Source organism: Anopheles moucheti, chromosome 3 (genome assembly GCF_943734755.1).
Source record: "Anopheles moucheti chromosome 3, idAnoMoucSN_F20_07, whole genome shotgun sequence".
NCBI classification, from domain to species: domain Eukaryota; kingdom Metazoa; phylum Arthropoda; class Insecta; order Diptera; family Culicidae; genus Anopheles; species Anopheles moucheti.
This window is the reverse complement of record NC_069141.1, coordinates 81,574,381-81,602,365: the sequence shown is the minus strand read 5'-3', so window position 1 is coordinate 81,602,365 and position 27,985 is coordinate 81,574,381. Positions and strand designations below refer to the sequence as shown.

General features: G+C 42.7%; 1 protein-coding gene across 1 annotated transcript in view; it reads left to right on the top strand.

Moving 5' to 3' along the window:
• The window catches only part of LOC128301937 (cell adhesion molecule Dscam2), an 88,028-nt gene that overhangs the window by 48,787 nt on the left and 11,256 nt on the right, over positions 1 to 27,985 (top strand). Inside the window, exons 4-11 of the mRNA XM_053038618.1 lie at positions 549 to 710; positions 790 to 936; positions 2,657 to 2,774; positions 6,568 to 7,016; positions 8,162 to 8,306; positions 16,387 to 16,538; positions 16,608 to 16,880; positions 17,059 to 17,346. Of these exons, the coding sequence (XP_052894578.1) occupies positions 549 to 710; positions 790 to 936; positions 2,657 to 2,774; positions 6,568 to 7,016; positions 8,162 to 8,306; positions 16,387 to 16,538; positions 16,608 to 16,880; positions 17,059 to 17,346 (1,734 nt within the window). The remainder of the gene's footprint in view (positions 1 to 548; positions 711 to 789; positions 937 to 2,656; positions 2,775 to 6,567; positions 7,017 to 8,161; positions 8,307 to 16,386; positions 16,539 to 16,607; positions 16,881 to 17,058; positions 17,347 to 27,985) is intronic.

Genomic DNA, 27,985 nt, shown 5'->3' with positions numbered 1-27,985 from the left:
TTGTCACGATGACGGGTAGAGATCAAATTTTACTTACTTTTTTTATGGCACGGCACACAGGGATAGAACATTGTGCCCAAACCCGCAACGGGACAGGAAAAACCGATGCTTGCACCTTCATTTCGGGTAGCTTATTTCCGAAAAGGTTGATTGGTTCCATGAAGGACTGTCGAGTGAAATTCTCACGTTTCATCAAATAGATCCGGTGCCTTATACTCTTGATGGACTCATCAACACGTTCCATTGTAGTTGACCGCTTTTGAGGATCAAAACTCATCAAACACTTCGTGTTTGTTGTAGCAGAAAAATGAGAAGTGTTTTTTTATATGCTGCTTCAAAATCATACGAAAGAACACATTCTCTATGTGATGTTTGTGAAACGTAGCGGACAACAGTTTGAACAGCAATTTACATGCGACACACACCGTCATTTTCACTAGCGTGGAGTTTAAGATGCGGGAAACGTTCAATACCCCCAATATGCTTTAGCATGAAATCATCTTGATAATTCATTATCTTTCTCTCTCTCTTTGTATTTCTCATTCCAGTTGTTGCTCAAGCGTACAAAGTTGATGTTGAAGTGTTGGCAGCTTCCCGCGGCTGTACCGCGATCCTGCGTTGTGTAGTGCCTAATTTTGTTAAGGAGTTAGTAAGGGTCGTTTCCTGGGTGCAGGAACCGGCATTCTACATTTATCCATCCCTGCAAGGAGGTAAGCATCCCGCACATTTGTGTACCCGTCCGGTAAAGTGTTCTCACCATTTAAAGCACATTCTCTACCGTTGCGTTAGATGGAAAGTACCACCTGCTACCGACGGGGGAGCTGCTGATACACAATCTAGAGTATAACGATCGCTACCCATCCTACCGGTGTCGGACGATGCATAAGCTTACGAGGCAGGTCGTCACAAGCAATTCGGCCAAGATACGCATGAACGGTAAGTAACGGGTGGTTTTGGATCTGCCCAGAAGCCAGACGTGATGCTGTGCATCGATTTTAACGCTTCATGGATTTGGGTAAAATTAAATATTCCATAAAATATTGAGCCTGTGAAAGGGACACCACATTTCGAACACCAATTTGCACACCACACACAGTTTTTGCCGTATCTCTTACGAGTAAACCAAAGTGACGGTTCATAAGATGGTTTAAGTAAAATGTAACGTGTGCCAATGCACATCCCACGCTCGAAGTCATGAAAATGGCATCCGTCGGGAGTTTTATCTTTCTGTTGTTCCCATTCTATCGCCAAACGGTGTCCAAATCGTCCACACGAACACAACGATGGACGTAATGTGTAACATCTCGCACCCAAAGCTACAATGCGCTGTTTTGCGATGGGAGAAAATAAAAGATCCAACCAATTCTTACATTACCCAAAGTTCTGGGTACTTTACTGCACTGGGGTAAAACGAAAACAAAAAACACACACAAAACTCCAGTGAGCCATTCGTCGTCCGTCGGACGGCATGACAGTTTCGACGAGAAGGATCCGTTTCCGTTCAACTGCCGCCCTTGCACTGACCATCATCCGCTGTCTGCCGGTCGCCAACATAAACCGGCTTATGTCAGCTTGCGTAAGCGATGGTTGCTTCAAGCGGTCCGATCCAACGGTCGAGTCGCTTGTACCGAGTCTCTCCCCTAATGGGATGATAGTGGACCGAAAGCGAAAACAAATGGAACAAAATAGGAACCACTTCATGCAATTGCATCAATGCTTTGCTCGGGCTTCCGGGCCGGGTCCCGGGCTTGTTCTCGGGCTGCTTCTTGCAACTGTTTTAAGCAGCACTTTCCGTTGAGTCCCCAGCGGAAGCGGCTGCTAGCAGTGTCGTTGCCGAAAAGCTTGCAGCACAACATTTATTTCACGCTTCATCATAACAATGGGATTAAATCTTCAATGTAACAGCTACACTGGTTGTAGCGTCGGGTCCGGGAATGGGGATGAATTGGGGAGCAGTATTTCGGAGGAAAGGGCTTAGTGGTAAAAGTGTACAAAGGACGAAACTGCACGTCCTTGTAACTGACTCATGTAAGGCAGAAGTGACCGTCCGAAACAGTTGCCGTTGACCTATTTTGTTTCGTTTATGCTACAATGTTGTGAAGGACAATGCTCAAAAGTGATGTTGTTAATAATTTGGGTGATTTTTTTTCAATGACATAAGAACATAGAAACTTTCCTATCGTAAAACTGATGTTTGAGCAAAATATTTTCAATGTAGCTATAACTTTTACTTTATATCATTGCTTCAAAAAGGAAGTAAGGAATTGTGCATTCGACACAAAAGAAAACCGCAACGCGGCCGAAAGAAAGTTTCCATTCTTCCTGCACAATGCGAGTCCGCATCGCATCGGAAGGCATGAAGCTGGCCAGAAAAAAAAGCGAAACATAATTATCGACGCAATCAGACGCTTTTCAAACAATCGTCCAAACTAAGTTACCTACTTACGGATACAAAAGAAATCCCTGCGCTAATAGCTTGTCGGGCCCTACTCAACAAGAGCCTTAATGAATGCTGACGGGCGAAACGGGTGTTAAACGATCCCGTCAAGTGTACACCGTGCTACCGTGCCCAAAACAGCTCAGTTTTGTTTGATCTTACTCAGCCGGAGTTTCTTCTACAATTTTCTTTTGTTTTTTCCCCCTCGCTCCCTCACAGAACAACGAGGAATAGTTTCGCCGAGTGTCGTCGAGCATACGTCGCATGTAGCCGTGTCGCAGGACGAAGGTGCAGTGTTGCTGTGTGTCGCCCAAGGTTGTCCATCGCCCGAATACCGGTAAGTAGCCATTTTTCTTTCAAAACACATCTTCTGCAATTCTTTTCATAACTCTGGCAGGTGTGTCACAAAAGCAGCACATCTGAAGTACACATGAGAATAATTATACTTTTAAGAAACTCTTTGTTTCTTGACGTTTGAATAAAAAAAGATTGAAGTGAAAATACGATTCTTCTGAAGTGAAGTGAAGTGAAAAACTTAAACCGCATAAAATATTCGGTTGTAGGCGACCAAAACTACAGTTTTCATCATTTTTATATGTTTTAAACTTAAAATCATGGCATATTGTCGAATTGAAGAAATCAGTGCCCAGAATTCTCTCTAATTTCACTATCAGCTGTGATAAATTATAGCCCAATATACGCATTTAGTATATGTTAATTTCTCCATAAGAAATTCCAATATATTCATTCCATCAACTCCTCCAAATAATCACTCCCACGGCATCTTCCAATCTGTGACGTGGCTAGAAACCATATTTCCTACATCCATGCGAAACATTGACATAAAATACAACCAAAACATAAACACATCCCCACCAAAAAACGGCCAACAATCGATGTTTTCCATCAATTTCTTCAGATTATCACATTCCGCAGCATAATTCGCATATATTTCCTTTCGATTCGATAGGACCGTTCCGTGCATGCCACTCCGATTGTCTTGTGGGTTGTGTTTCTTTCTTTTTCTTCGTCGTGTTATGCTGTGTCTCTCCCACAGTGACACTCTTGGCCGTGCTCATGTTTGCCGGGCTAGGTTGACAACGTCGGAGAAAAATTAATTCAGCAGAGCGTCTGCGAAATCTCCGCACTGATTTCCATTGCAAATTATATCACGCTAGGGATTATTCTACTGTGCCGGATGGATGGCAAGAAACTGGGCTATGGTTGAAGCTTTACTACGTTAGACAATGTACAGCGGTGATCACTGAATCGGTGATCGTAAAAAAATTAATTTGGGAAATTTCCCAATGTTTAATATGCGCGAACAAAGCTTTCGCGAGATTAATTGTTTGATCGTCAAACGAGCTTATGTTTACGTAAAATGTATTTAAAACACTTGCACTAAGCACCGCAGTAGAAGGCATCCTTTTCTAGCTTTATTTTCTCCTGCACAGCCGCGTGTCCTTGTCCTTGCTGTCCACTTGGGATAATTTAAAACGAATGACAAGCGTCTGTTTCCTAGCATCATCATGATTAATTGGATTTGGCAATTTTCAGTGCTTTTCCCTATTTCTTCCCTACAGTTGCTTTTCCATCTCTATCATACACACACGTATACATCATGTACTCGTTACGTTTGAGTATTTTCGGTTGGTTGAGTTGTTTCTTCCCGTTAGGATTTAATGTTTCCACCATTTTATTTTTGCTCCCATCGCTCACCATCCGAACGGGTCAAATGGTTGAGCACAACAGCACGTCATCATCAAACGTCAATTTGGGTTTTGGGGGTGCAAGTGATCGACCCAAACTTGTGACAGCACCAGCGATACTTCACTCTGATACTTCGAACATAAGCCTTGCTGAAATGGGGCGGGTTTTTTTCTGTTCTAGACATTCCGTTATAGACCCCATTATCCAACCATCGGTGCCAGCTTGCTCTTACTGGCAATCAGCATATCGGTTAGTGTGTCGATAAGCGGGAAACCTTTACGGAATGGGTTACCAAATTCGTCGAAACGCTGCAAACACTGCTCGTTAGCTGCCGGTTGAATTGTTATGCAACATTTTAATTTCAGCGCTCAAAAATAGAAGAAGTACCCTATTGCCGGTTTGCTGCAGAACATGAAAACGAAATCGTTAATTTATAATCCCCTGTTCATCAAGGTTCGACTGTTCTTCCACTGGAACCTGCACAAACTGAAGCGTCGCGAACGGTTGAACCGAATAAGTTCCACCATTTTGTTTTACCTCGATTAACACGAAGTCGCAGCGACAACGGTTGCCCGTTGCTCTAATCACCTCGGCTCAAGTTCATCAGCTTAGTGCTTAACCCTTGATTGCACAAAGCGCTCATCCCGTGCGGCACCACTCCCCCCATTCACATTCATCAAACCTCCGGCCACCGGATCGAGGCACTGCCGGCAGCATCAACTGCAATTATATTCATTTCCGCTCGTTCGTAAATGATTGCTAATTACGGTTGGCGGAACAAGGCATCGTTTCCATTTCCACGACACGGTTCCGTTCGCCCTGCCACGTGTCCCGGCACCAGCCAGACCATCGGGGCGCAGCACATCGTGTCGGAAATGGGAAAAGTTTGCACTCATTTTCCGTAAAATCGCAAATGGCGCTTTTGTTTCGCAGGCCTTAAAGTTTATTGGCTTAAGCGTTTCGTTGGGCCAAATGGCAAACTTTGGTGGGTGGGATGGACAGAACCTCATGGTTTTCCCTTCTGCGACTTGTTCCGCATCATTCAGCGCTTTACGACAATCGTAAAAATATTGTTTTGTTTTGTTTTTGCGTTAAAAAATAAACAAAAACAAAATGGAGGAAATAATGCCAATAAACATTTGAGCTTTGGTGGAAAATTGAAACTATTCCCCAAACGTACACTGTAGTTAGTGTTGGCGCTCGTCTCCGAACCGAACTAAGCTCATTTGCGGATTAGCAGCGCGCCAAGCGGCCGAAAGCTTATCATACCCAATCGACAAGCTGATGAACACCGGTTGTTCGTCGTTTAGTCGGCTGTCTGCTGGTTTTTTCCTACTTCCGACAAATGAACTGCTGGTGGCAACCGTGGCAAACCACGGCCAAAGAAAGTCAGTAGTACAAAACCGATCAGAATCAATCGAAAAGTACTTATCGGAAATGAAATCGAGAACTTTTTATTCGTGCCCATCGCCCGCGATTTCCGCCTGGCGCGCGTTTCCTTCTTATCAAATTTGAAAGCGGGAAACAAACCACAAACTTGCAGACACTCAAGTTTTAAGCCTTCAGCTTCTTGCTGTTTTATCCTGGAATTTTTTTTTTAGTTGCCCTTCCTCAGAAAACACCCGGATACCGAACGGTGTTCAATAGGGTAGGACGAAAACCCCTTAAGCCGTTCGTCGTACTCGAGACTCGAGAGTAATCTTTTTTAGCTTTTGTGGAACAAACTTTTCACTACACGATTTCTGGTGAGAACGAAATATACGGCAGCAAAAAAAAAAGGAACGGAACACAGAAAATCTCATTTTTTTTTCTTTCAGTGGGTTCTGTGTTTTTAGTCATGTTTCCCTCTCCCATCGACAGCGTCCACCATCTTGCGCTCCGAACCGTACCCGACCCATTGTTTGCCGAGCTCAATCGGACGGAAATTAATTTCAACATTCGATTGACTGCGAGACGACAAGCTGTGAAATCGACTTCTTGATGGTTGTAATCGAACTCGGCAGACAAAGTTTTTTCGTTCATTTTCTCTTCAACACACTTTGTGGGAAGTTACAAAAACTCGTTCTAAAATGTGGGTCGAGTTATTGAAAAGTTGGGGCGTTTTTTTTTGCTTGCCGTACAGCTGCGTAACGTACTTTCTTCTTCCTGGTCATTATTTGATTGCGGGAATAGTTATTTTTCGGGATTAAAACATCTTTTTAGTGCAGTTTTAATTGTTTTTTCTTATTTGATTTGATCTGATCTGAATAGGAGAATTGCCGAACTCGATTGAATTAAAGAATTCAATCTAAAATTTAGGGGAAAACGAATTCAATAATTAAGTTTTATTTAGTTTTATGAACATAACAAATAGGTTTTACTACTTTTATCACCCAAAATTAAGTTACAACTATTATTTCCCGATTTGCTTTCCTTTCCAGATGGTACACGCACAACGGTCCCGAGCCAATTCCCGTCTCTTCCGGCCCGCGGATACGACTGCTCGGTCCAGTCCTAGCGATCGAGGCCGTCACCGCCGAGGACGGTGGCGTGTACAAATGTTCCGCGGCGAATGCGGGTGGCGAAGCCAGTGCCGATCTGCGGCTCACCGTCTCGACACCGATCCACGTGGAGATCACACCGAACGTGCTCAGCGTGCATATGGGTGGGACGGCAGAGTTCCGTTGCCTTGTCACCGCCAACGGGATGTCGGCCGGTCCGCAACACATCACCTGGTTTAAGGATGGCCGCCAACTGCCCAGTTCCGGCCGGGTCGGCGATACGCTACAGGTAACCGGTGTAACGCGCGAAGACAAGGGCATGTATCAGTGTGTGGTGCGACGGCAGGAAGGCGATTCTTTCCAAGCTTCGGCCGAATTACAGCTGGGAGGTAAGCAAACTTCAACAAAAGGCCCATCATGGCCAAGAAAAAAAAAGCGAAGGTTGGTTTGATTAGGTGCTGCTCCGTCTTATGGTCGACCCAAATTAGCTCCGTAACCCATTAAACGCCATCGGTTATTAAGAAGGTAATCAGATTAAACGAGCATTCTAACCCACCCGGCCAGCGGAGGACATACCTTCGGCGGACATACCTAATCTTTTCTCGTTATGGATTTTTTTTCTGTCAGCTTCTGCCGGTAAGCGTTTCGTGTGCCGTGGAATTCATTTTCATATTTTACATTCTTATCCTCGTTTTAATAATCACTACCTGGCGCCAGATATTTAAGGACCTGTCCAAAGCAGGGCACTTTAAATTCCATTCTTTGGTGTGCGAGTTTCAAAAGAAAAACGGCGTTTTCCTTTGACTTCTTTTTGACGCCCCGTTGATGGTTGGATTTTTGTATTCAGAGTTCACTCTTAACAATCCTAAACATTCTCCGCAAATCCAAAACCAAACGATATCTACAGCGTGACACGTTTCCATGACCATTTCCCATGGTAAACAGAAGCGGATTTATGTGCGGCCAACGTTCAGGGTCCATCCAATTTTCGTTTGTTGTCTCCATCTGGGGGCGAACGTTGGGCGAGTGTTTGCTTTTTCGCCCTTTTTTCCCCCTTCCTGGCTGTGTGTTTGTTTTTTAATGGCTATAATTTTTCTAACCAAACCGTGGAGGGATTTATTAACACCTTCCACACCGCTGGCAGCCAAACCGCGTGCGCGTTGCGTTTAGCGTTAGCAAAAGATTTAACACATTTTGAGGCCGGCAAAGACACGAGAAAAAAGAAAACACATCCAAATAGATGAGGTTTCTCGTGCTCTCGCCGTATCCTTCGACCGGTAATTTCCTGCCACGGTGCGGTTTGCAACCACAAATTATTTCCACACCGACACACACCGACGATTCTTCTTCCACCGTGTCGCCAACAGTGTCCGGCCCGGGTTTTGGCATCATGGTTTTTTCCTTTGCTCTCTCGTCCACCTCGCACTTCAACGAAAAACCAACCAACTTATTTATGATAATTATTACCCCCGTGGTCCGTTGTGATGGTGTTGTGCTTTTCTCATTTCTACCAATTTTTTTTTTACTCTACCAGACGCTCCACCTTCGCTGGTGTACAGCTTCATCGAACAAACGCTTCAGCCCGGACCGGCCGTTTCGCTGAAATGTTCGGCACAGGGAAACCCAACGCCACAAATCTCCTGGACGCTGGATGGGTTTCCGCTACCGACAAACGGCAGGTAAGGCACAACGATTTGGCGTTCACACAAAAAGCAATTATTTTGCTGGCGGAGTATATTTAACTAATCTACGGCTAAATTGGTGTTGGGGCGGTGGTGTTGGGTAACCCTCTAGGGGTACAGGGTTTCCTATCTTGCTATAATGTTTTACTGCCGAAGCTCGTAAAATTGCGTTAAATCTGTTGCGGATTCAGATCATGAATCTGAATGAATCTTTAAGCCAAATGAATGATATAAAATCGTTACAATGAAGACCTTCAAAGAATCGAGATTTTGCGCATTGTTTTCCAGTTAAAGATTTATTAATCTCCAGAGATTTGAGAATTCTAAAACTTTTTAAATCTTTTCAAAGAATCATGAATGTTTTAAGAGCAGAATTATGAATCATATTCAGTTGCTGATTCCTTATTCTCCTGATGATTATTTCGAATCAAATATTATATTTAAATTATCTATTAAAAATTATTTCTCTTCCATGAGATTAAATGAAATTTGCTTCCATGGATTATTAGTTCTGAATCAAATAAAACCACCGGTTGTAAATAAAGAGACCTGGTACCAGCTCTTCCCAATGCACGATTCATAAACTGGGGAGCTACCTCTGGCAGCCACATGGCTCGTTGTCGGTATGTTTGATTTGGTCACTAAAAATATTTCGTACTTTCATCAAACCCGAACCTCGCACCATGGCAACGGTTATGGATAAATAGAAGGATTTCACCCCACCACCAACCCCAACATACCTCCCTTCACACCTCCCACTCCAGCGTGACTCCCGTTTTCACCGCAGCGTCGTTGGAGGCGATTCGTTTTCTAGTTCACATTTTCTCATTTTCCCGTGGCCGTATTTGAATAATCTCGTTTATCTTCATGTTTGCTGTAGCAGACATTGACGGGGCGTTTTGAGTGGTTTGGGATGGGATTCAATTTTTTCCCTCCCGGCACGCCTTTCTCTTCCCTTCACTTTCCCTTCCGCTTGGTCCCCATCCCGCCGGGCCCGCCCGTTCGTTCTACGGTGGGCGCACCCGATATCGGGCGCAGGACCTTTGCCATCATTGCCAGCTCCGAGTCGTAACTGTGATGCCGAGGAGGGATGGGGTTTTACTAGGGAATCATTTTTTCTAATTTCCTTCTTGCCGTTGCCAACATCCGGCAGGCGTCATTTAACGGCATCTTGTGCTCCGGATGGTGCGCACGATGCGTTACCGCGCTGGCTGATCCGTTTTTATCAGGACGCGGACGAAGCGGACAGGTGACGGTAACAGGGAAAGCACAAAGCACATTAACCTTCCGGAATGTGTGGATTTGTATGTTTGAAATCATTGTTGGTATTGTGTGATGTAATGTAATATAACAAAATAAGCAATATAAAATTTATTTATATTTAGCTTATCAAAGAAGAGTCACTCATATACAGCCTGTTTAAGAAAATTGAATATCAATGTATTACGATTTCAAAACACAGCTTTCTTTTGAGTTTTTCCTTGTAAGATATAACTACAATTATCTATTTAGAATACGTATTGATAAAGGAAATTGTAGAGAAATATTTAAAATAAAATCTTCCAGTTAACTTTATTTTTCGTATGCCAACCAAGACTTCGCTTCATATTACGAATGATGTGAGATTTTCAACGTTATTCTCGTCTTGTTTAAAAAGTCTTCGCAATAGCTAACTTCACATAAAATAAACGAAAACACCTTAAACTCCATGCACATTTCCCAACGGTGCGATACCATGCTACGGGATCCGGAGGCTTTCCCAAATGGATTCTAAATCAAATAAAATTTATTAGTTCGTATGGAAATCAATCTTCGCCCTGGTCCGTTAACCATCCGATGTGCCGAAGTTTCACCGACATGCGCGGAAGATTGGATGGATCGGAGAGATGGATTTTGTCCGTTCACTTCAATCGCTTCACCGATCCTTCTTTTCACGCTACCCGATGGATTGGAATGCTTTCGCATTGCCCTGAGCTTCCGGTTGCCGGATATCGAATCCCGCACGGCACGGAACACAGGCGGAGTAAGTTGCCGGACGGTTGCTTCGTAACCGAACGGAACCGCGAAGCGTGTGGATGGACTATTGTGATTAATTAGTTTCTGTTCAAACGTTCCACCAGTACCCACGGTGTGCTCTGTTTATTGAAGTTTCGCCCGTTGTCCAGCAGGTCCATGAGCGGCATGGACGTATTTCAGTTACGGACTGGAGGCAGTGCGCTTCCGCATGCTGGTAAGCTCCGGCAAAGCTTAACCTTCCCCAGTAACGGCAAACTGAGAAACTCATGTTGCTTATGGACAGCGAATCCTAAATTAATGACTTTTCCATGATGTGCCCCGCTCGGTACGTGACCGCAGTAAACGTTCCGTCTGCTGGAGCGTGGAGGGTCCGATTTTTTTGTTTCTCCGTCCAAGAACTCCGAAACATCGTAACGGTAACGCTTCGAACGGCTTCATTTCATGAGTTTCATTTTGATCGATAGCACACAGCGAGGGTGGTTGACGTTGGGATGTTTTTCTTGTGTCATGTCGGTTGTGCCGGTTTGCGTGCTGCAGTTGATCCGAAAGTATAATGAACGTAAGGAACGGACGGCAAAAATGAAAAACCCGGTGCAAAAGAAATGAAAAGTTTTAACATACATCCGTACACGAACGTTAGGTACGCTCTCGGTAGCACACCAGCACAAGTGCCAAAAAACACACATTCAAAGGTTCCAGTGACTAGAAAAAGGGAAGATCCCGGTTCACACCACCTGCTTCCTGCACGCCACTGTACGTTCTGGTGGTGCTCGAGCACACCCTGACGAGGGTCGCCTTTAAGTGCCATTTGATCTGTGGTTGATTGATTGATGGGCTTCTGGGGCCCCTCGATCTGAGTCATGCTAGGCCTAATGAACCGGTAGCAGAGAAATTAAGCAGCCCTTCAGTTTAATAAAGCACAAACAAACATTGTACTGGGAATGAAATTAAAACCTCCAGTATCCCTACTACGCGCCCCCTTATGCTACATTTCCTCAATCGGCATCTTAAAGTTCTGAAAAAGAAGGGCCTGCAATAAATCTAACCCAGAATCTAGCCGTAGAAATAAGAATAAAAATCAAATGAACGATTAATAACACTTTGCACAATTAAAGACCGTGCTTTAACGATTTTTGGGGATGGTCCGCAAGACCATCTATTACTTAACTCGATATCGTCCCAGTTTCTAAGGCGTTGGCGTCGTCAACCACTCGACGATGTGCCAATGAGTGCCTAATTTCCGCATCAATCTGTTTCGGTGGATGAATCGCAAAAAGGGGGTTACGCGCGAGTTTGGCGAGTGACAATTTACCGTGGCAAATTTTAATCGCATAATCGTTAAAATCTAGCCTCTGCTAAATTCAATTTGTTTTCTGACAACTCCCGTCCCGCCCGTCCCGTTCGATCTTTCTGTTGCTCCACACGAAAAATCCCTAACGAAAAAAGGTGTTTCAAATGCTGTCGGGCGGTTTCATGGTTCGCTGCAGAACCCACCAGGCGAAGTGCGATCCCGCTGGATGCGTAAAATGAAATGTAACGGAATATTTCAGCATGATAATTTAATTACAACCCCGACCAACCGTGAGACCACCGCCAGGGATGGTACATAATCCGTGACCGAAGGAAAACACTCGTTCACACTTTGCACCTTGTGGCTGTGCCGTTCTATGTTCGGGATGGGTAGGTAACGGAATGGAACACAGAGCGGTACCGGATCTATCCTAGCCGATCCTGTTGAGCTGTTAAGATGTTTTCAAAAAGAGGGTGTGTTACTTCGCCACATCGCGCCCCATTTTGCTAACCTACCTGCATACAGCCGGTAGCGGTACCGGTGCAACCGTTTGTGGGTTTGTTGCTGGCTGGTGTTTAGGAAAATATTTTCCATAAGCACAACAACCGCCCAAAAGTGAGCAAGCCAATGTTTGTGTAACAATGGCTTGTAAGCCGGTAATTTGGTGTATCGAAATGGGCGCAACAAAAATGAAGTTTAATAAACTTCCCAAATGGCTCAGCAAGCAGCTTATCGAGTTAATACGATGGTTTAGACTGGAAAAATATTATTTAATTAAAGCCCTTTTAGGGGAAGTTTCACATTTTTACGCGTCGTTCTGTCTTTCTTTTTTTTGTTTTGTTTTTCTTGTACTTTATGTATTTTATTTTATTATTTCATTTATGTTTTGTACTTTTCTGAAATTTTAATATTATTTGTTTGCACTTTTATTGAATGTGTTTATATTGCTTTGTTTAATACTTAATGTTTTTGGGATTTCCATAAAACCGATACCAGTTAACATCATTTCACACACTTTGGTTATCGCAAATGGTTTCCTTATTAGTTTGCATCGTATTCCTATAGATGGCGCACATGTTACATGTTAGAACCAAATTTAAGTCAGAATTTAAAGGTTCCTCTTGTCATCTCAAACTTGCCTCAAAACGTTGTAACTTTACGTTCTTCATGGCAAATATTCAAATCAATTCGCTTCCTTCGAGCACTATTTTGGACAGGTAAACAAACTAAAATGTTCATTGGAACGCTGGTAAAGTCGTAACTTTCCAAAGAAATGGTACTGTAAATTCGCAATACTGCATCAATACTTTGAAACGGAAATATATAAAATTATTCGATTTATATTCAAAGTTTATAATTGTTGCATAAAGAAAAGTTAAGGCTCTCATGGTACTCTTTTCTAGGGAACGTAAAAACTTCTATCAATGTGCAACATAAATTCCAAAACGATTACGGCGCCGCTCCGCTCCGTGAATATCCTTGACATAAGCCTCTTGGGAGGCTACACCCTGTGTAGCAAACATAAAACTACATACAACTGATAGTTCGTTATGTTAGTGGCATTTTCCACCCGAAAAAGCTTCCGTCCTCGACAGCTCCCAAGGATGCTGGAAAAGAAACACCAACCATTTTCACATCGATCAGCCCAATATGTGGTACCGTGTAGCGCAGAGGCAGTACATGAAACTATTTTTTATGCTGTTCAAAATCCCTCCCCTGAAAACCCCGCAGCTTCCCATATCAACCATTTCACCACACGCGAAAGTGTTTCCTCGCTGCGATAAACTTTTTATCTGCAGCCCATGCAGTGGGACAAGAAACGATACATGCCGTCGCTGAAGGACGTGCCTGTTTTGTGTTTCCGTTCGAGCACATACAACCCGCAACGAGCGTCATGGTGCATGGTGTGAGCTGATAAACTGTACACATGCTTGCATCGGCACAACTTGCTTCCATGTCGGGGAGGGAAAATGGGTGGGGGAAAAAAAACCGGATGTGCAATGATAGGATGCTGCTGCTTGTTAATATTCGACACATTTTGGTACGACACCCTAAGAGGTCATGTGCTTAGGGTTGTACGTTCTTCCATGAAATGGTGTGTAATGAATGGTGTTTTAAATTATTTCAAGTAACCTTTATTGCTGCTAAATTTGTTCATAAATAGCCATTTGTTATTGTAGCATTAAAGTTATCTAATCTACTGCTATCGAATATATATCCGTAGAACATTTTGCTGCATCTTAAGCAACATGTGGGTAAGCGTAATTGGAATTGAAGTATGTTTATAAAGGTCTTTATTTATTTTTGATGTTGTAGGCTTGTAAAAGGTGCCGAAATGACTTCCAGATGCTTTATATTCATTTGGAGCTAAATCCTGGAGCTAAATGTCTACGTTATTGTTACCGAGTAACCCTGCCGGAGCAGAAAGAGTTGATTTATACGATTTAAATTAACGTATCTTATCTGTTATCAACATGTCCTCATAATGAGTTATAAATGAATGTTTAGTACTGAGTTTCTAAAGTACGACAAAAAGATCATACAAAGCAGATGCTCTTCTAGTTCAATTAACTCCATTCGTAATGGCTCCTTTTCGTTTAGCCTTGAAACCCTTTAATTGTTTCCGCAGCATTCCACCTTGTTAAATTTCCATTTGTGCTATGATCTGCAACTTATTCCCCATTCGCTGAAGCTGCTAATAGCTGTGTAATCATAATCAACATCATTATTATCATCGCACCGTCGTCGCCTGCTGCGAAACCGTTTATACTTGAACTTATGCACGGTGTCGCATATATTTTGTCACGTCACAAAAGCTCCACGATGCGTCCGCCGGAAGCGTGCCGTGGCGGCATTTTCAATCCAACAATGAAGCGATAGGGAATTCATGGGAAAAACTTAATCGAAGTCATTGTGCAACGCGGCACTGCACACCAACCATATGGTACGGCATGACGTGCAAATGGATGCAAGTTGGTCGTCGTTCGTGAAAGTTTTACTTTTGTTTCGCCGTAGAGAAAAAATGGGGTAAAAGTGGCATACGGATTTCTTGCACTTTTCGCGCACTGCAAACTTTCACGATCAACGCCAACCGGAAGACGGTGCTTCGTTGGGTCTGCTGCTCCAGCGACCTGAACCAATCTAGATGTGTAAGGTTTTTGCTCCCACTTCACTCATACAGTCAGTTAAACAGTCAGATTTCTTACGATTTCCAAGCGCGAAACGCTGCAATACAATGGTGGCGCAGTAGACTAACTTTTACGTTGCAAAGAAAAAGACAATCTACAACAATGAACCACGGGCTGACAAGGTTAGCCCGTCGTTGTCATTTTTGTGAAGCATTCACAATGCACCCAGGCAGGGTTTGTAGAATATTTCTGCCGGCAAGAATGATTTCCCTGCCGCCCCCGAGGAGTCTCCTCCAGTTATCGGTAAGAACTGACGGAGGAAGAAAAAAAAACACTTCAACGCTCACAAAGAATGACTAAGCCGCCTGCTGGCACCACAACATCACCACGTTACCTACCTTCCGCACAAACTCCTCTCCACCGTCGTGTGGGTTTTGTGAGAAAAGGTAGAAGTAAAGTCAAACATGAAATCGGTGTTGGCGAAAGTTGCAAACTAATTTAAATTCTCCCAGCAGCGCCCAAGCGCTGTCTGCGTGACGCCAATGGGAAACTTTGGGCGAACACGACAGACAACCCTGGCGGGCGAGGAAGAGTTGACTTCCCGCGCTCTGAACTAATAATGGACAGCAACATTTTCATCCGTCTCCCTTCAACCTCACATCTTATGACACCCGGCATGCCACAAGCATTCTCCGCAGCTCAAGAACCTCCCGCACGTGGTGCGCCCTCAGTAAATATCGCTCCAGCGACAGCAGCACCGAAGATCCAATTATAGTAGGATACGGATTAAAGTTAAATATTTCATCTTTACACGTAACCCTGCAGCCACAATTCAAACAGTCAAAACTGTCTCAGGTGATGACGACAGAATCCCGAGCCAGACCACCATACGAGACACTCGACCACAGCATACGCTCACGTATGGAACAATTCCGTTCGGGTCGCTTCTTCATAACTTCATCCATACCGTCATTTGCACTTGGCAGACACTAAGTGGTCGTACCATCCAGAACCAGGACGGGTGTCGGTTTTCCCCCCCCTGAAACAGAAGCACCAGAACAAGAGATATATACCTTCGCAGCGAAAATCTTCCACTTATGCGAGCTTAAAATCGGTACCGGAATACCGGTATGCGGGATGGGACAGTTTTTCGGGCGAAGGAGTGTGGAAAGTTTGTGCCAGGGTGTGAATATTTTGCGCTTTTGCGGTACCCAAAACCCCCGAACTTCAAATTAACTTCTACCAGACCCAAATCGGTTTGCGGTGCACCTTGTTTTGAGAAATGGCGCAAGGACCGTGGGTTGTCGTCTTAGCGGGTGGCACGGGGGCACATTTGCCTACGGGGGTGGTTATCGTCTATTCGAAAGCTTAATTAGTTACCGCATAAGTTAGCATGGAACGCACGGGTCCACCGTCCCAATCGTTTCGACCCATAAAGTAACATTTCAGTTTCAGCTAACTTTCCAATCTACTCGCTGATTAAATGAGGAGTCCTACAAGTTTCGTACACGACCTGCATTAGCTGGTGTTGCTTCTAAGTAGCAAGTGACACATTAATCAGCTTAAGAACAGCTTAAGAGTTGCGTGAGGTGCTTTGTCTTTTTCGTTGACATTTCTTGCTTTCTTGCTTTTCTTGGCGCAGGTTCATGATCGGTCAGTACGTTACTGTGCACGGGGATGTCATCAGTCACGTCAATATTAGCCACGTGATGGTAGAGGATGGTGGCGAGTACTCGTGTGCGGCGGAAAACCGCGCCGGCAAAACGTCTCACTCGGCCAGACTCAACATCTACGGTAAGCGATGATCGCAGACAAAGCGCATGGGTTGGGAACTCGCTAACTGGGCTGTAATACAATTGACAGGATTACCGTACATTCGCCTCATACCGAAAGTGACGGCCGTGGCCGGACATACACTGTATCTGAAGTGCCCCGTCGCTGGCTACCCGATCGAGGAAATCCACTGGGAACGGGGCGGCCGGGAACTGCCGGAAGATATGCGGCAAAAGGTGCAGTCGGACGGTACGCTCGAGATTAAGGAGGTGCAGAAATCGCTCGACTCCGGTGTGTACACCTGCTGGGCGCGGAACAAGCAGGGTCACAGTGCGAGACGTAGCGGCGAAGTCGCGGTCATAGGTTAGTATTGCCCAAGTGGCAATCGTTTACTAATCAGTTTTAGTGTCTATCCCACTAGCGTTCTTTAGGTATCGTCAGTGAACGGAGGAACTACCCACAGGAATCCGGAATGGACGTTCATCAGAACTTCAGAACACACTTGTAGTAATCGCCTTTTCCTACCGAAACCCATTTACAGTCCCGCCCAAGTTGAACCCGTTTCATTCGTCCATCCTTTCGCTGAACGTTGGCGATCGGGCCTCGATTACCTGTTCCGTCATCAAGGGCGATATACCGCTCACGATCACGTGGCGCAAGGATGGCCGACCGATCGACCCCACCCAGCGCATGTCGGTGACGCAGGTCGACCAGTACAACTCCATCCTGCTGATCGAGAATCTGTCCGCCGACCATACCGGCAACTATTCGTGCGTGGTCCGCAACACGGCCGCCGAAACGGAGGGCCATCAGTCGCTGCTGGTTAATGGTAACTGTATCGTGCCTAAATCCTGACTCACCATTTTTTTCTTCGTTCTTTTCTCTTGTTTCTTTTCCTTCCTTTCCGACTCTCACACTCTTGTCGCTCTTCGGTTGTCATGTTGAATTTTCGGTTGTGCCACTCTACTACTACTACTACTACTACTACTACTACTACAACTATCATCAAACACCACCATCAATACTATTACTACTTCTACTACCATCTACTACTAAACGACCACTGCCAATGTCGGTATCGGTGGAACACTAATACGCAAAAAAAAACACCTCCGTGAATCCGGCACAAAAACAAAACTCGAACTGTCTTGGCCACTATCAGTTCCTCCAAACATTGAGCCGTTCTCGTTCCAAGACGGCCTGGCCGAGGGCATGCGGACGCGCACCGTGTGCGGCGTGTCGAAGGGTGACCCACCGCTAACGCTCAAGTGGCTGAAAGATGGGGATCCGCTGCTGTCCACCCTGCTCGGCGCCAACGTTTCCACCCTAGACCAATACTCGTCCCTCCTTAACATTCCCTCCCTTTCGGCGGCGCATTCCGGCGACTATACGTGCGTGGCCAGCAATCCGGCGGCCGAAGTGAAGTTCACGGCGTCGTTACAGGTAAAAGGTAAAGTAAAGTACTCGCCACTTGGTTTGCAACACACACACACACTTCACCCTGCCAATTATGTAACACACATGCAAAATAAGAAGAAAAAAAAACAAGCCTGCTAAACACACATACACACCTGTTTTGCCAAAATAGTTGTTGCCTCTCTTGCACCAAACATTCAAATTAAAACTGCCCAATTGCAAGCGGAGAACAAACAAGTCGTATAACTGTACTAGCGCAATACTACTGTAATGTCATATACCAGTATTACCTATTCCGCTAGCTAAACGTACCGGATCACTACTGCTGCTGTTTGTTGTCACTCGATATTTTTACTTTGCCCGATGGAGTTTTTGTGTTTTGCCTTGTTTGTCCTACCGCAAGTTGCGCAATGCCGATGCACAAAAACTGCAACCCTCCTGCATCTCTTGCAGTGCTGTTTAGAGGATAGTAACAAAATCAAACAAAAACACTAACTGCACGCGCCCTGCTAACAGCTTCATCGGGGATCGCGTATGTTCCTAATCCCTGTCCTCCGATACGCGGGGACGGACATCATACACACGCGCAGTAGTAGTTTGTGATCCGTGCAAACGTCTCTCATCCGTATCTGTCCCGTTTTACGTTTTCCCTCACATTTTCGTTTCGCTCCGCAAGCAAGCATTAACCGTTTTGATATATCAATATTACTATTACACGAATGCGAGCATTTAAAAGCCTACATAATCACCAGTTGTGTGTCCCTTTCCCAGTTGCTTTAGCACGCAGTGGGTTTGCGGCCGATCACCAGGTAATTGTTTTCGTGCACCGAACAAATACTGTACTTACGCTTTAGTTTGCCCAACAGGGAAAAGGCAAAGTATGGCCTTTGACGCAGTGTCATGCTTTGCTGTTTAATGTTTGGTTTTCTTTTCTCTTGCTTTGCTTTTGGTATGAGCTTCCGGTGTAACTTATTAGTTTTAATTTTGTATGGCTTATAACACTTGGTTTTTTTGAAGGTATGGAACGGATTTATCTTTTACTGATGTGTTTATCAAATTAAATTTAAAATCAACATTATAGCAGAACAAATAAACTGTTTTATTAATTTAAGATAGAAGGTAGAATTTTATAAGTCAATAATGATTGAATATGTTGACTTTTTGTATCAATTTGATTTAAATAGACAAAGTTTGAATTTTTATTGAACCTTTCCAAGTTTCTAGCAATTTATTATTTTGTTATTATTATTAATACCTTATAACAAATTAATTGTTTTCAGTCAGAAAGTGTTTTTGCCCAAACTTACTTGTGCATCTATTTTATAGTTTTAATCATTGTTTTTTTTTGTCTTGTACTTCAATATTTAATGAACTTTAAGTCAGCATTATTTTCTGGTGCATATTCTGTTCTAAATTAATTTTAAGGCACTAATGCGCATTTTTTTATAGAAAATTTTCTTTATGTTCTGTTAACACAACCAATAAACACACTACACACTGCAAAGCTGTGTTCTAACACGAATATAATAAAAATGTTGATCTAAAATTTGTACGATCACACTCGTTACAATAGCGTCAAATTTTGCCTTTTGATCTGCAACAATCCATGAAGTGAAAGATTTATTTATATAAGTAAAAGTATTTGTTGTTTTATTCAGTTTTTTAAATGATTTATACACTTTTGTTTGCCGAATATTGTTTCGTAACATACCGAAAATCAGCACTAGCGAGCACTTATGCACCCGGTATGAGTTTGAGTATAAATTATTTGAAGCTACCTATGATTTTAGTCTCAAAACTGCTACGGGATTTTTGATTCATTTTAGTTTTTGTTTAGAGTTAAAAACAGGAGGCCTCCGCAAACCCAAACCCACGAGCGCTACCCCTTTTTGTATACTGAAAATATTAGCATACCACACCAGCACACTTGTATAGCCGTATGTTAGCTGACCACCTGTTTGTATGCCTTTGTTTTGAAGCACCCCACAAGCTAATTTGTATTTGTTTTTTTTCCCCGCGAAATGTCTTCTTACGATATATTTAATGCAAAAAAAAAACAACCTATGTGTTCACTGGCTTCACAGCATTGCAACGATTTCCAAGCACCTAATGTTATCACCTGCTCCAATAAGTACGCAAAACTGCCCAGCAAATGTCCAATCCATCGCCGCACTTTGCACCACAACGCTTAACCTTAACTTAAGCTTCACGTTTCATTTCGACCAATGTGTGCCGAGCTTTGCAATGCAATGTGTGTTTGTGTGTGTGCGTCTGTGTTTCTTGCCTTACAGCACCGTAATTACCCATTCCCCCGAGCAAATTTTGTGCACCGCTGCAAACACTATTACCAGTATTAAATTCATCCATCGCTAGCTGGCTGGAAAGGGTGCTTGGATGGAATTTGTAGCGCGACCAACGTGTTGCGTATGAAAGCTCCCGTTCAGATAATTTAAGCTTTACGTTTTGTACACAACCACAACGAAACAGGCAGCGTTTTAAAGCGAAAACAGCTCTTTATGTTTATGCCAAAGCATAGGGATCTTAATACTCGGCAAAGGTTGATTTAATTTACGTTACTATTATTTACTTCAGCCTTGTAACAGTGACCAATATGATCATCATCAGAGTAAGAATAATTGTAACGCATACAAATAAAAAAGATTCTGTAGTATTAGAACACAGCTTTTACAAACAACATTGCCTTTGCTCTACATTTTTGTATTGTTTTTCTTTAACTATTTTATTGTTTGATTGTTTACTGGTTTTTTGTATCGTTTCCTAATACAGTAAATAAATTTTTAATAACGAAATACAATTCTGCGTTTTTTCGTTTACCTGTTTTCTGTTTTCCCCCCATTTCCGTATCTATATATCGTGTTGTCTTTCTTCACAGAACCGTATCATTCGGAACGTTTTTACTAGTGTTGTAGTAAGTAACCCGACATGATACATACGTCCACTTTAGTGCAGCAGTAATATCTTGACGTATTGGAACAGCAGCAACACGAAAAACAATTGCACAGTCTGCAAAAAAGAAACTTTCGCTTTGTGCTGAAATAGTCCATAAAACAAACAGTAAATAAAATAAAAACAAACAATGGTTTTGGTCACCGTTTTGGCCCAGTTTGGCAAATTCCACCGTTCACAAAACCGCGATGCGACAAGGGCTTAACGGTTGAGGTTTTTCGTTGTCGCGTTTTTCAACATGCTCTTGTTCGTAAATATTTTTATGCCGGAATTTTGGTTTTTTGCTAAATTCAAAACCCATCGTAAAAGATGTCGCAAAATTATAACAACAAAAACAGTAACAAATGTCAAGAAGATCGTATCGCAAAAACTCAAAACAAAACGCTACCAAGTGACCAGATATTTTTTTATTTCTAGAAAAAGAGCAAAAACTTGCTTTCCTTCTGTGTTTTCGAACAAGTAAATGTGTATGTGTGTGTGTGAGAGAGTTTGCGTACGCCTTTTTTATGTTGCCGTTATTTTTCTTCTCCGTTTTTTCCGTTTCAAAAGAAAGGGACTGTTTTCGCAAATTGACGCTAGCATAATACGCATCGCCAAAACCTCGCCACAAACCATTTTGTGCCGGAACATTTTATACCGAATATATAGTTATGTACCTGTGTGTGTGTGTATGTGTGTGTAATGTTTTACTGTTTGTTTAACTGCGTTTCTAGTTTGAACTGCGAACAAAACAAGAAGCCTCCAAAGCTCAACTATAGCTCAGCAAAAATACGAATTCCAACCAAAATCGGTTCGGTATCCGTTCCAGCCATCGCACGCCATTTCCTCGCACATGCTTTCCCACCCATAATGCCTCTGTGTGTTGACGCACCCACATTGCCCAGCCTACCCCCTCACGCCCTCCTCCAACCACCACCCCCCGCCACGTAGTTGCCAAGAAGGAAATGCTCCACTGGAAGCTGCACAGGCCTTGCTGAGATGAAGCGCGCTCCTTATGTTCGATGTGCCCTCGGAGAAGAACGTGTAGACACACTGCCTCCCTCGGAGGTTGTAGCACGAGCCTAGCCGATCCTTAAATTGCACCGCGTGTCGCTTACATTAAGTTCCACCGCTATGATTCGCGTGACGGTTGCATCGGTTGTACCGGGTTGAATGAGTCAGTAATAACCGTGTGGAGAGAAAGGGCATACATAAAGAGAAACAACACGGTCGTACTGCTTGCTTCTTAGTTTGTACTCGTTCTGCTACTTAATTCCTTAAAAAGATACATTACTACTTCGCTAGCGGTCACCGACCCGCTGAAATGTTACCTGTCCGTGTGTTGGTGTGTGTGTCGTACTGATTAAGCAGAAGGTGGAAAACGTGCAAAAAAAAAACTTTTACTCCATTATTTCCGTCCCCGCAAGCAATGCTGACGATGTCATTATAATGACACAAACCTCTAATGAATCTATCCGGCAGCACCAGCTGCAAATCGCCTGTTTTCTATCCCCTTCACCGTACCGGATGCATACCGTGATGCATACATTTAAAAAACTGCATGCCTGCAAACAACGGCCTGCAAAGGGAAAGATGATCGGGTTCTGTTCCAGTATTTCGCCCGCTTTGCCCATTTCGTTTGAAAGTAAAACTCTGCCAACACAGCAAATGGGTGGCTTTTAATCATCAACCGAGACTGCCGCTAAATTGGAACCCACCGGTTTTGCACGCTAGCGGAAAGCCCGGAGGAAGCTTAACATTGGAAAATGCACGAGAAATATCATCCACCAGGTTTTTTCCTCCTTGTTGCTCCACGTCGGGCTGATGGGGGATGACTTTTTTGCCATGTGCCATGGCTTTTATTTTTCGCTTCTCATATTTCGCTGACTGACGGGAACCTGTTTTTTAGCTGTGGTTGGGTTTGGGGTCCGCTTTTTTTTGTTAGCGCATTTCGGTAGCAATCGTTTCCTGAAATTAATAGCGAAATAAAAATGCAAAAACCAGCATTGGTGACATAAATCTGTATACCCACGCCATTCGACCTCTCGCGCCCCATTTTCCGGGTGGGGAAAATTAGTGAACGAAACGAAAAAGTAGTCGTAAGCCCGAAACTGCTCTACATCCCGTTCCTGTGTATTCACTATAACCGATGCAACCGCCAGCAGATCAGAGACCTACATATATAACTGCAATATTTAAAAAAAAAAAACTACACTTCACTACGTCACATTATGTCTTCTCTTCATTTCTTTGATATACTGTTCTCTTTTCACTGCTATCTGCTTTGTTGCCCTATCTCTTTCTGTCTCTCTATCACAAACTTTCTGTTTATATACTTTATCTTTACTACCTTTTTAATTTTCACCGTCTTCAACTGTTCACATATCTTTGCACACTCTTTTACTAAATTTTTCCTCTATATAAATGTACGATGTATATGCACCCTCACTCACCTGCGTTTAATGCGATTGTGTAGTTTTCCATTAGCTGAAATAATTATTAACACCTCTCTTCACTTTTTATAAAACTGTTTTTTTATTAACTTTTTAGTTATATTGTTACAATCCTTTTTAACATGTTTTTTAAATTACTATTTTTAAGACCACAGTGAAACATCAATTAAAAAAAAGGAAATCGTTTTGTTTTAATTGGGCATATTTCATCTCCCGTAATTGAATTTGCATCTACTACGTCAAATCGCCTATGGAATATGAAATTCCCACCAGCACGGATAATCAGTGGTTCATTTTAGTATCATTTAAACGGGTGTCGGATCAACCGTGTCGCTCGGATTTGACAGTTCCGAATGCGATTTGACATGTTGGTTTCAATGCTCATGACGGCAAATAATATGAGTTCGATTGTAAGCACGAATAACCGACGTGCCGCTGTAAATTGCTTGTGTTTGTTTATTCATTAAATAAATAACTTTCATACTTTTAAAAATTCTACAACACTAGTCACATTGGAGAATACTTTACACACAACGAGCAATGGAAACTACACTTTCGCTAAAACGAATATAAGAAATGTCTGTTTGCTGTGTGGCACTCGATCCGATTCCTAATATTTGCTCATTGCACCTAGTACCAGTAACAGCAACATAAATAAATATAAAGCTTTTGCTATTCTCCTCCCATCCATGTCTATAACTATCCCTTTGCACTTAGTTATTTTTTATGAAAATTCATACCGCATTTTGTCATATATTGCATTACACATTTGCAAAGCATTTATTTGATCCTCTTTGAAGTCATACTATTTAACAAATATAGAAACGATCATCTATTTTAAAATGATTTAAACTTTAGTTTTATGTACTCGTAGTTTCCTAAGTATATTCCTGCAATGGTCAAATCCTTCACGTTCCTCAACTCACTCAATTCGTCTACAAAATTAATATAAATAAGGAAGATTTTTGCAGTGCGTGCTACTGCAGTAAATGGGTGTTGGGTCAAAAACAGCATTTTCGAAAACATGAATAATGAGTTTATAAAGCATTTTTTCACCTCACATTATTCTATTCCCTGTTCATGTGTTTTCATCTCAATACTTCAGTGAAATTGAGCTTTCTGTGTGTCTAAACCCCGCCCACTGCGCTCTGTTCCACCGATGCACGTAATGAGTATTTATTTATTTTGAAATTCAATCGTGCAAGTATTAATTATTGGCTTATAGTACAAAAAGTCACACCAAGCGGACAGTAAAAGCGAAAAAACATATGCAATTGATTACTCTCTTTAACGCGCTTCAAACACTCATGTGTCGATGAAACGCATTTTCAACTGCCGTGGTAATTAATGTCGTTTCATTACTAATTTAGCAGATGCATCTTGTCGGTAGAATTTTCTTCATTGTCCGTGATTGAGTTTTGTGTATTTGTTTTTCATTTTTTCTCAGTAAACTGCGCCCACATCATATTGAGTACTTAACAGAACAGGTACCCACAAGCAAAACATTTCAGCGCAATGAATGCCCACACGCTTCAAACAAGCGAATTCAACGGTTGCCGGTCGCATTACTGATTTTCCCAGCGGTTGACCTACTCGCGCAAACAGTACCATCGCAAAAAATAGTAATAAACAATCAATAATCGCAGCTAATATCCCCCATTATTAGTCAGAAATTAATAAAACAAACCCCCACACTACCATTGAACGCTTTCTCCCGGGCTATGGTCCCGAAATGCCAGTACCATATCACCCAGTGGGTGGTGAGCGTATGATTGCTATTGCCATTTTCACCTTCACCAACGTTGCTGGCGTGGGTTTTGGCCGTATCCCATGCCAATCGTTGCCACATTCGTTCGTTATCGAGCGCTGTTACGCCGGGGAGGGCTTATGTACGCCAGTTTGTTTTTTTATACGTTCGTCTGCGTTTACGCTACCTAATGGATCGAAAATTCACGCACGCAAGCACGCACGACGCATAAAAATGCACTCCCAATGTTCGATTCAATTTTGCTGCAGCCGTGGATTTTTCCTCTTCACACCACTCCCACGTGCGAGAGCTGCCCTGTGCAAGCTCTGCTTTATGTTTTTTTTTATCTGCTGTTTCAGCATTTCAGCCCAACTGCACTTGAATGCGCTGACGAACAAACGCGCCATGCAAAGTTATCGATCGTACACAGCTCGGGATGAAAGTGCTTGTGTGTGTGTATACCAGAGATAGGCGTTTTTCCTGGTTTCCTTACGGTTTTTTCCCACTGCTGCATACCATTACCGGCATTCATCTGCCCGTTGAAATCCATTCAAGCGTCCCGGTGTATCATTTGCCCGTTTTGTTTGACTTTCTTTCATGATTTTCACGCTTTGTTTGGCTGTACGTGATAAGTGAACGGAGCTTTTTAATGGTACGATTCCGCGTTGCCAAACCACAAATATATAGTGCAATTTTCCTGCTTGCAGTTAGTGGTTGGTCATCAACATTCGGTTCGGCTTTGTATTTATTTTTCCGTACGTATAAATATTGAGACTCGTTAAAATTACCCGTGTGTGTGCGAGCAAAAGCGGCGTAAACGAAAGCGGGTGTAGAAATTATTTTTACTATTCACTACTCCATGAATTATGCTATACAGCTATATGCTGCTATATTGAATATAACTTGAGAATAACAAATATTTAAAATTCAGGGTCATATACTTTTTGCAAAACTTACATCACACGATGGAGAAGCAAAATGATGGAGACGCCTGGTGGTTTTCAGCTTTTTTGAGTTCGAGAACTATTGCCGATTTTGGAGGGACATGCAAACACATGGACTCTTATTGATTGATAATTGATAATTTTGAATAATCCTTTCAGTATATTACGGAAATTGATCAGTTGTTATTTGGTACAGCAGCAATTAATTGGATTAGCAGGAATACTCTTTGGTTTGAAATGGAGGCGCCCAGTACTTCTTACCCTCTAATACGCCCAGACATGAGTGTTATGAAGAATCTAAAATTTATCGTTTAAAAGAAAAGCTAATAAACACTTGTTATAAATAACACAATGTTCTTGGCTGAAAAAACATAACGAACTTTGTTTCATCGACTTGTAATAATATTTAATGTTTTACTTATTACATTAGTGCGTAAGAAGTACTGGGCGCCTCCATTTCAAAGAGTATTCCTGTTAATCCGTATCAAATAACAACTGATCCGTTTTCCAAATATAATGAAAGGGTTGTTCAAAATACTCAAAAGCTTTAATTGGAAATTAATATGCACCAACAAAAACATATCGCATTTGGAATTAGTTAATAGAGCTTTTTGGCGAATGTATAGCTTTCTGCACCACACCATGCTTACATTCGCAAGAATACGAAGCATCCATGCCTGCAGTAGGAAATTGCCATAACAGTAAGTCGTAACACACCTGACTGTACTCGTAGTACGCTTTTTGCCTGTATCTTTCGAATGCAACCAAAGCCCAAAACCAAAAAAAAAAACACTAAGTGTCGTAAAACCCAGAATTCGATTACAGTGCTTTCTCCGTCGTCGCCGCCAGGGAATGGATGCGAGTTTGCTTTCAAAGTAAATTAATGAATGATAATAACTTCCCTATTAATTTCACCAACCTATTTTACGATAATCGTTCCGTTGGATCGTGGAACAACGGTGAAATTGATTTCGTGGTCATGTTTTGTTGGCTAGTTTTGCGGTGAAGATAAAGAACCTTTGTTATTCAGTCAGTTTACAATAAATGTTCAAACTTAATGTTTAAATAGTAATGAGTTATCACTTTATGAAGTATAAAAATTAACTTGCTGACTGCTGTTGTTCTGAATAAACCATACCCACGTGGAAAAGCGCCCATCACTTACCAGAACTGTCGGTTCGAAGATCCATTACAGTTTGGAAATCAATACCACAACCCACATTGCCAATGGATAGCACTCTACACTATTAAACTTATGACATTCCCATACAGTGCTAATACCGTAAAGAATAACTTTTCACCACCCGTCCAGACGGGCAGCAAACTTTCACAAGGGCTTTTCTAGACTAGACGAGGGCCCGAACAAAAAAAAACTAAACTAAAACAGATGTCAAACCGATCAAGAGAAAACAAACGAGTACACTTGTAGCTTTGCTTTGAATATGTCATAATGCTTGAGAGCAAGGAAAGTTTCGATTCGTTTATTTCTGTTTTTGCTCAACCGGTGCCATCTTGGGGCACTTGTGTACGTGTACGTGTGTGTGTATGTGTTTTATGTTTATTATTTTTTGCTTCCGAACTACGCATATAGCATCTAGAAAACTGGCATAATAGCAGACCGCCATTTATTGCACCCGCACCGCACCAGCACAAATCTTCCCACCCACCCGAGCAAGCTGCCGTCCTGGTTCAAGGCAATTGCTATACTAGAATTAAACAAAATATATCACTACCACTTTGCAAAAAGCAACAATAAACAAAAGCAAAAGCAAACCATACCCACCGCTCCCCATCGGGTTCCATCCTTGGAATCGAACCACCGTCCCGAGACCTGCCTGTAACCCGCCTTGTCCCGTGCCATGCAAACTCCCCCTTTTACCGAAACCTGCACCCAATTGCTCCCCATGAGCAAAAACATGATCGAAAATCTACGAAAAACTTTTGCCACGGCAAAAACTTTTC